The sequence below is a fragment of the Phoenix dactylifera genome, chromosome 5 (assembly GCF_009389715.1).
Source record: "Phoenix dactylifera cultivar Barhee BC4 chromosome 5, palm_55x_up_171113_PBpolish2nd_filt_p, whole genome shotgun sequence".
Taxonomy (NCBI): domain Eukaryota; kingdom Viridiplantae; phylum Streptophyta; class Magnoliopsida; order Arecales; family Arecaceae; genus Phoenix; species Phoenix dactylifera.
Window position 1 is genome coordinate 17,497,651 of NC_052396.1, and position 9,594 is coordinate 17,507,244.

General features: G+C 45.0%; 1 protein-coding gene across 5 annotated transcripts; it reads right to left on the reverse strand.

Annotated features, from left to right (window-relative positions):
- Nucleotides 1-4: 4 nt before the first annotated feature.
- On the reverse strand, nucleotides 5-6,673 carry LOC103712990. Of its 5 annotated transcripts, XM_008799725.3 has the most exons (9): nucleotides 5,924-6,672; nucleotides 5,520-5,655; nucleotides 5,197-5,274; nucleotides 3,859-4,225; nucleotides 3,624-3,736; nucleotides 3,009-3,173; nucleotides 2,747-2,886; nucleotides 459-551; nucleotides 5-375 (listed from the first exon to the last, which is right to left on the reverse strand). In XM_008799725.3, the coding sequence occupies exons 1-9, from the start codon at nucleotides 5,989-5,991 to the stop codon at nucleotides 216-218; spliced, it is 1,320 nt and encodes a 439-aa protein (XP_008797947.2). In that variant the 5' UTR covers nucleotides 5,992-6,672; the 3' UTR covers nucleotides 5-215. The 5 variants fall into 5 exon arrangements, with proteins under 5 accessions (XP_008797947.2, XP_038982841.1, XP_008797949.2 ...); XM_039126913.1 differs by having other exon boundaries at nucleotides 5,197-5,655; nucleotides 5,924-6,670; XM_008799727.4 differs by lacking the exon at nucleotides 5,520-5,655 and having other exon boundaries at nucleotides 5,924-6,668.
- Nucleotides 6,674-9,594: the final 2,921 nt, after the last annotated feature.

The following is a 9,594-nucleotide window of genomic DNA, read 5'->3' on the forward strand; positions in this document are numbered from 1 at the left end:
TTCATGGATTGAAGACAATATGTTAATGCTTGAGAAAACAAAGGGACAGCTTGTGATGATCAAGAATGCCACTGTACCAGTTCTTCTAACATCCACACCAAGTCAGTGATGTGCCGCAATAAGGAATATGCAGCACGCACACATACAGTTAATAAGCTACAACGGCATCTGCAAAGCTGAAAGGAAGTATGAAAAAACTAGAACTGTTCAGACAACTAAGGAATTGCTACTGATCCAGCCTGCTCCCAAGATTCCCAGGATGATAAAAGACGGAGAAGATGCAGCTTCTCAACAAATGGTTCCAGGACCTCTGCCTCCTCCACCGGTGCAAAGGCCATGCAAATGCTAAGTTCTTGAACTGCTTCTCCATACCTCCTGTAGTTAGGACATTCTCAGCATTAAGTCTTAATTATTCCACCAATAAAGAGCACAAGATTCGAAAAGGCTAATTTAAGTACCTGTTAAAGTATAAAAGCATGCCATGGTCTCTCCTTAATCTCCAGTTGTGAGGCTGAAGAATCAACAATCTTTCCGAAGCCATAATTGCCAATCTTGAGACAGCAAATCACAGGAAGATCAGTTGCAGGGCTTTTCCTCTTTATCTTTTATCATAATCAAGTTCCAGCAGTTTAAATTGTTTAGAAGTATTTGTCAATTCTAAGCTAAATTAAACACAATAGCAAAGCATGCACAGCATGGTTAAGAGGATACATTCAAGGTAAAAGTATTTAGATACTAGATCCTCCCACATTTCCATATTACATCAATTCTAATTAGACTATGGAACTTCAGCATGATAGTGATAAAAGTTACAAGTTGTTCGCCCACTGCCACCCATATAGGTGGGTCCCACAAACCAACAGTGACTGATTGAACTGGGATGAACATGTCCCACAGAACTATCACATCATCCCATCAACAGTTCTGTCACCCACTGTTGATTAGAAAGCCCCTACTATATGCACGAGTTGGTGATGAACTTGCCATTTATTCAAGAACTGGAGAGGATCTGAAAATCATCCACTGTAAGTGGATCGATGATTTTTTTTATCACTTTTCCCAAGGAACATGAGGCGTGGCTTTCAACAGCTTCCTAAAAATACCCAATTAAAGCCTGAGAAGCCCATTAGTTGATAACTTAAGTAGTAGTTGCTAGTTATTGTTATTAATATTGCCATTATCCATTCAAAATATATCGCATAGCATTATTCTTGTTATTATTATATTTAATATCTTATATTTATTTTTAAAGTTTAAAATAATATGTGGTTGGCATATTGCATATACACTATGCGGTCCTTTTGACTGCCCGCATATCTCAGCAGCCTTTAGAAACTGGTTGAACTCGATAGGGATGAAATGCAGTAGGTAAAAGTATATTGCTAGTGAACATGTCAAATTATGCAACACCAGTATCTTCCCATAATAACACGTCCACCTAAAGAGAAAATTTTAATAGAACCTTCATAAAAAAAATTGAGCAAATAAGTATAACCACTTGTTACCCCAATGTCAAACACACAAGAAGGCAACATTTCCTGGACATACTCTAAAATTATTTGTGCCAAGGACTTGGACCGTCATGAAACTTCTCGACACTTGATGGCATCATGATTATTACATGTCAACTTTTGGTGGTGCTGCAATTTATATGAAGCTACCAAGTTATTATAACATCTAAGAAAGGTTTATCAGTCGCATAAAGCAGTTCCTACAACAGATCATTCATTACATGCTCTGCATGCACAATTATAGTTACATGGTGTTGCATTTCTTGAAGGTTCCCCTTCAAATTCTTTTGGATTCCTGGACACTTGACATTTGTGTCATGCATCCAACCAACACTCTATGAAAGAAGTGGAAAGTGGAAAAAATCAGGGCAAATCACATGAAGGCACACGCTAACCTGCCTTGTAAGGTGTTTATCCTACTCTTATGCACCACTCATACTGCATCTCTTAGTACCTTTTTTTAACTTAACCATTGTGTTGTTTATGTATATTACTCTATGCAATGGATGATATGTATTCTAGATCAACCTTGACTGCTACACTCCTAGTATCGTTTCATCACTCCACAAGATTTTCCCAGCAGAACATCTGCATTACATTAAACCCCAGTACTTGAATTCTAGTACAATAATATCATTTCTATCAAAGGTTAAAGTGCTCTTTAGAGGAAGGATATTGCTTCCCATTGATAAGTTTTGATTGGTGAGGATTCTCTATCTCTCTAGAGTCTAAAGAGTTCAAGGAAGGATCAGGCCAGGCTGCCATCCCCTAACTCCTAATTTTCCTGAAAAGGAAACCCATTTTCAACATGATTTCTTTTTTTCCAAAAAAAAAAAAGAACATAGTTGCAGGTTTGCTGGCAGGCCCAATCATGTCCCTCCCTTTTGCCTCTCTAGAGGAAAACTTCCAATAGTCACAAGTTGTCTGCAGAAAGTGCCTTCTACCAACCAAACAGGGCCTGAGTCTATTGTTAAAGAAAACCTCTTCAAATCTTCCAACACTTCAGAAGTAGGATTATACAGAATTTAAGATGTCAATATGCTCTAAGATAATTTTGATTTTAGAAATGTTTAGGATGACAAGAAAAAGAAGATCGTTTTAACAATATATAAGGTAAACATGCTATATTTTCAAAACTTGCACCTCAGAGGAACAACACAGAGGCATTTCATCATAAATGGCTCCATTTAGCAGTTGCTTTGAAAACAAAGAGTCGTGATAGGAAGCAAACATACCTTAGCTCTTGAGGCCGGAATAGTGGATTCCTCGTGCTCTCTGCCATGTTAGTCTTGTCATTCCCAGGATGAACTGGTCTAAGTGGAGAAGTTAACATCAACCCCCAGTTCGCCCTTGGTGCACGTTTCCAATGAAGTCTCTGTGAATAATGGAAATAAGGAGGAGGTTGAGACAGATAGAAGGGTAATAGAGTATTTGAGCATGAAAGATGTTTTGAAGTCAGTAGCATAGGTGGAGGGTGTCATATCTCTTATAACTTACGATCAGATTAGCCAGCGCAATCCCAATGATATCTCTGTTAGTTGCAATATCAAGTTCTAAAAGTGATTTACTGTTCAAGTCAGAAGCCTTTGATCTAGGATCCTGAACACAATTGCCATTAATCATGGCAAACAAGCTACATCCTGAAGAAGCCCTGAACAGTTCCTTTAGAAAAATTAAAAACACAAATTAGTGCATGAGGGTTGACATCATTTCAATTTGGAAATTGGACAATGCAGTGGCATCAAATTTACTCTCCATGACTCTGCACTATCATAGAAAGATACGACATATCTAGAAATGGGTAATGTTTATAAACACTAGAAAAGACCCATTATAGTAATCAGACAAAAATTGATCCAAAAAAAGGGATTTTCAACCCAGTAAATAAGGATAAAAATGGGGTTCAGAGAGCTAAAAACAGAATGGAAGCAGATATAATGGGTATAAGAGATCCAATGATGAAAAAAATTGTTATCTAAAGATTCTAAACTATAGTTATCGATTTGACTTCTAAACTATAAGAGGAAACGAAGTGGTAGCACGATGACAATGTTAATCATGTTCGCAAGAGTGCAAATCTAAAAAATCAGCTATAATCAGTAAATAAGATACCTCTGGATTCCCTGTCTGGGGCCAAATCAAAAAATCTTCCCCAACACAAGAACCAACAATGGTAATACCAAGTCTTCGACAGATTTCAATATAAATGATGCTAAGCACGATAGCTGCCAGCAAAACAGAAATTCAATATAAATGTATCAGTTGAAAACCGTATACATAAGTACGACCAAACAAGGAAATACATCTGATAGTGAACCATAAACAGCCAGAAAGAATCAAGCTTTACCACTGCCACATCCACAGCTAAGTACTATATGGAAGTACGAAAACTTTGAATCTAGAAACACAGGCAGTCTTTTGAAGCCTCTTGATTCAAAAAGAACAGCATTAACAGCCTCCAACACTTCCTCCAAATGGCACCCTATGTCTCTTGAGACCAACTCTGTTTCCACTTCCTTTGCTATCGTATCTAATTCATTTAACCACCCAGACACGCTCTTGCCAGCTAAAGAAATATCTTCTACATTACTAACTTCCGGTTCAGCCTTGAAAGGAACTGCAGCATCCTTTCTTTCATTTACAAATGAGCACATATCCATATCTCGATGAAAAGCCATAAAAGCTTCATCTTCAGCAGCAATATACAGCAAGGCCTACAATTTTTTTGCAAGATTAGTTTCAGCAACCATCATATCAACACACTCCGAATTCAGCATGTAATATAACAGAAAGGTAGTAAACCACTGAAATTTGTTTTGTTTATGTTTTTCAGGAAGAAAAACATTGTTAGTAGCCAACATCACATGTTATGCCATTTACTGACTCCATGCATGAACGTTCAGAATTTATGATAATGGGGATGGGATGGATTACCACTATGAAACAACAGTTAAAAAATAAAAACTCTATTCGTGAGTTTGGCAGGAAGCTGAGTCCCATTACAAAGAAAACTACTGATCTACAAATGCACGGCTATCAAATAAGCAATGGATAACCTCTGCAAGGTCCAATTCAACCACAAAATGCTAGCAGCATACTATAGTAGTTGATAACAGAGAATGCGGATAGCCATGGACGACACATGAATGCAGAAAAAATGCACAACCAGATAAAAAGTAATAAAGTGCACAGATGAAGCATGGGATTTCCTACTACTCTCATGCTCAGTTATCTCTTAATCTCCTCCATAGTTTGTCACCTACGTCATGCTGCAGAGAAGGAATCAAAATTCATGAGTTCACCAGTCAAACTTATGAAACAAAAATGAAGGGTTATCTGTAGTTGCCCATCATGATGGGAATTCATTTATTTTAGAGTTTCCTTCCACCTTAAATTTTAGCAAATGCCAGTGTGATCAAGTTTCACAGCTTTACATATGAAGCGAAACTAATGGCAATAGGACCAAAGCAAACTGAAAAGGCAGCTAGTTGTGGCTATTGATGCTTCTAAAGAACACGACAGCGCTAAAGATGACGCATCTTACTCGCCTAAATTTTTTCTCAAGAGCAAAATGAGCACAAGTCAAATAACGACAACCATCACAACAAAATTGCCAACGAATTCCACAGATCGGTGATTAAAGATACAAGATATGCCTACAAACAGATGCGAGCATAGAAGATACCCTGGCAAGCGAAACATCTTTATCCTCGGACTTGAAGGAGATCTCCTGGGTGAATTTTTCCCTGGCAATCTTGAGAATCTGCATCCATTGTTTTACATCCATGCCCAAAAAAAAAGGAGAAAAAAAAGAGAGAGAGAACGTGTTGATCAATAAAGACGAAGGCGCGAGTATCGAAGAGAAAAGAAAGAAAAAGAGGAGAGAAGAAACGAGATAACGGAAACGGTGGGATCCAAGATCCATCTCGTCGAGGGCAACGATCGATCCGCGAACGGCTCGGGTGCGTACAATCGTAGAGGCGGAGATGGAGAAGTGGAGGAACGGACCTTGAGATCGGAACCGGAGCGTGGATCGCTCGCTTGACTGCAGAGCGTGGGGGAAACAACGGCCGGGGGGAGGGGGCTCCCCACGCGCCTCGTCTTCTTCCCGTTCCAGTCCCATCCACGACGATGACGATCATACCTGATCGTAACAAGAAACGGTGTGGTAGCAGCACAGCCCTCTCACTAAGCCCTCTCTGACTCTCTCACCCTCTTTTTCTTCCCCCTCTCCCTCTCCCCATCTCTTCCTATCTCATCTATCTATCTATCCATCTCGGTATCTGACTTCTCTACCTAGCTCTCTTTCGAACCAAGAACCACATCAACCCCCCAGCAAGAACCCTCCCATCCCGGATGCAACAATAGGGCTAAATCACAGGGTAAGAGGGGAAGAGAGCAAGGGTATCTACCTGAGAGACCGACTCCAGCCGCCGCTCCACGTCGAGGACAGGATCGACGCCATGGTGGCCGAAAGCATCGGACCCGGGCCCCCAATTCTTCAAGGGCCAACAAGAGAAGGAGGAGGAGGAGCAGCAGGCGGAGGAGGAGGGCGATGAAGAGGGGACGGCAGGGCGGAGATCATGCGTCGACGTCTCCACCGGAGAGAGAAGACCGACGGGCACTTATTCTTGGGCAACGGAAGGAGGGGCAGCACGCGGCACCTGACGCAGTCTCGCTGGCGAAGGGCGAACAAGAGGAGGAACAGCAACGATGGATGGTGTGATCTCCCGAGCCGCCGTCCATGTTCCTCCGGCGAATACGAGGATGCACCGCTGATGATGATATCCACGCACTGCTCTCACTACTCACCACCACCATTAACCCCCCCTGCCTTCCCTTTTTATTTTCCCCCGATTTGCCTCTCTCTTACTTCGTTTATCTTACTCCCAGAAACGGAACATGAGACGGAGAGACGAGGCGAAAGGAGAGGGTATCAAGAGAGTGGAATGGCACTATTTGTCCGTTTCTGTTTCGGCTGTCATGCGATCGACTCCACCGGAAGGAAGATAAGAGGAGCAGCGGGGCCAGTGGCAGCGAAGAGGGGGAAGGAGTGAGGAAAGAGTAGGCAAGTTGGATTGCAAAATTGTGGGGGGGAATAGTACGGAGGCCGTAGGGTTGGATGCGTGAACCGGTGCGGTCCTTTCCGGTGCGCTAATGTCTATCCGATTAATTAAAAACGACCTGCTTGCTTGCGTACATATATAGCTATGATTCTAATCGTGTCGATTAGCTTTCTCGATTGCTGGCGCGATGATGGGTAATGGAAGGGGCGGATGCTGGCGGACCGACGGCGATGGGTCGTTTTCTCCTTTCTTATTCTGCTTGAAGTCAGTCATTCTTCCGTGATGGACTCGGTTGCTCGTTGTTTGGAGCTGGGGGTGAGCTTCCGAGTTGCTTCTTGGGGTGGGGGTAAGCTGACGTTAATGTGACTCGCACGCCTAGGGTGCGATGCAATGCCCTGCTTGTGCCGCAACCTCGACGGGTTCCCTCCGGTCATCGACGCACCTCGGCCTCCCTGGCCTCTTTCATCGAGACGGATTTCTCAAGAATTTGATTGCAGGATATGTTGAATTTACTTTGATACTATTTGTAACAACTTATAACCTCATATAAAAAAATTAGATGAAAACAATTATTTAGTTTTATATAAATTTTTTATATATTACCATATAAAACACACGTCTTGGATACTTATTGTTGCTGGAAATTGGACCCGGGGGTGGCTGTCGGCTGAGGAGGAGGAGCTCCGGCACGAGAATGGCGGATGGCGGTCTGTCGGCGGGCGGCGTCCTCCGGGAGACCTGCAAAATGCCGGTGGCCGGGGTTTCCGGCACCGGTCCTCCGATGCTTAAGTCAGAGAGGGGCTTCTTCCTCCCAAGGGAGGGCTTAGAACTTCTACATACAGTCCATCTCCTTCTCTAAAATTAAGCCCCCCTCTGACTTATGCATTTTGCAGGTTTCCCGAAGGACGTCGCCCGCCGACGGACCGCCACCCGCCTTTCTCGCGCCAGAGCTCCTCCTCCTCAGCCGACGGCTGCCCCCGGGTCCAATTTCCAGCAACAGTTGACGCTAGAGGAAGGGTCCGAGTTGCGGCTATGAAACTAAGGAGCAGAAGAGCCTTTAATGCCTCTCGGCATCATGCTCCAAGTTCCGAATGCTCAGTTCAGAATTCACCACCAAGATCTCCGGTAGATCAAGTTCCACAAGTCCAACCCGAGCACTTCGACGCGCTAGTGCAGCAAGTCCAAGCGCTAGCCATTGCAGTCTAAAGTCTGCAACAAGTGGAGGCCCCTCCTGTGCCGCCTCCACGGGTTCATGTTAAGCAGAGGAAGAAACTTTCTCCCGAGCTATCTCGAATCAGGCATGGCTCCCGTTGCAACGACGTATGTGGGGGCAACCAGTGAGAAGTAGTAGCCCAAGTCTTACGTCAACGAGTTGGAGGGAAAGAGAAATAAAAGCTGAGGTCTGGAGAAGGAGAGTTATGGAGCTTTAAAATGAGATTGTAAGCCTCTGTGGCAAAGGGTACAGCCCCATTAAATCCTATTATCCTTCCAAGTCTTCTGTCTTCCGGCAGCAAGTAAGAAACTAGCATGTACTCCCTCCTCACGGGCGTAAGTCCTCAAGACGGCGCCCGCGACGTTGCTCTCCTTCAGAGCGTCGCCATCACCGAAGCCCCCGCCGAGCTCATGCAGGCCGAGCCGAGCTCAGAAGACCGAGCTCATGCAGAAGGCCGAGCTTATGCAGACTGCTAAGCTCAGAAGGCTGTCGAGCTCATCCAGGCCGAGCTCATGTAGGCTGCCAGGCTCAGAAGGCTGCCGAGCTCAGAAGCCTGAGCTCAGAAGCCCGAACGCAGAACACCTCCCCCAGAAAATCGAGCCAAAGAAAGCTGGTGCTAAGTCAAGTCCTGAGGGACTTCGAAGTTCGGAAGCCATCAAAATATCTCCAAAAGGTACAGGATGCCACTTTGGCTTCAAATAATTTCAATGTTTTATCTATTTTCAGGTCGGAGAATCCAAAAAACGACCTACGGGTATCTCTATCTCCAACATCGCCGCGCTCCAAATAAGGGCGCACGATCGCCAACGGACGAAGTCCGTCTCCTGTATGTGTCTCCAATGATGCCCCGACTAAGCTCGGGATGCCAATTTGACGACATTCGACGCCCTTCGACGACATTCGACGCCACTCGACGCCATTCGACGACATTCGATGCCACTCGACGCCATTCGACGACATTCGGCGCCACTCGACGCCATTCGACGACATTCGACGCCATTCGACGACATTCGATGCCACTCGACGCCATTCGACAACATTCGACGCCACTCGACGACATTCGATGCCATGTCAACGCCGTTCGATGCCATATCAACGCCGTTCGACGCCCTGTCAACGCCGTTCGACGCCTCATACGACAACACGCCCCAATCTGAGTGGGGGCACCCTGCTGAGTCGACCACAAGCCAAAGAAGGCTGCTGAGTCGACCTAAAGCACTTAACTCCAACTGCATGAGAGGTACACCCTACTTGGCACGCATATCTCCATATATATTTGGCTATATTACAGGATGATCGATGACTGGACTACTTCCTTCGCCCGAGCCAAAAAGCAGCTCGAACTTGGAAGTCGGGGGGTAGTGTTGGGAGAAAAATGGACCACCTACAAATTAAAGCACCCAAATCAGAAGGCTGCCGAGATCATCCAGGCCGATCTCAGAAGGCCAAGACCAGAAGGCCGAGCTCAGAAGGCTGCCGAGCTCATCCAGGCCGAGCTCCGAAGGCCGAGACCAGAAGGCTGCCGAGCTCATTCAGGCCGAGCTCATGCAGGCTGCCGAGCTCAGAAGGCCGAGCACAGAAGGCCGAGTTTAAAAGGCCGAGACTAGAAGGCCGAGCACAGAAGGTTGCCTAACTCAAAAGGCCGAGCATAGAAGGCTGCCGAGCTTATTCAGGCCGAGCTTAGAAAGCTGTCGAGCTCATGCAGGCTGCCGAGCTCAGAAGGCCGAGCACAGAAGGCCGAGACCAAAAGGCCGAGACCAGAAGGCTGAGCACAGAAGACTGCCTAGCTCAGAAGGCCGAGCAC

Excerpts from the sequence above, each read along its gene's own strand:
- LOC103712990 (XM_039126913.1), bottom strand. The coding sequence starts at position 5,634 with ATGGGACTGGAACGGGAAGAAGACGAGGCGCGTGGGGAGCCCCCTCCC. Across the intron at positions 3,174-3,623 it reads CCCAGACAGGGAATCCAGAG|GAACTGTTCAGGGCTTCTTC; the intron begins GTATCTTATTTA and ends ATTTTTCTAAAG. Across the intron at positions 376-458 it reads ATGCTTTTATACTTTAACAG|GAGGTATGGAGAAGCAGTTC; the intron begins GTACTTAAATTA and ends TCCTAACTACAG.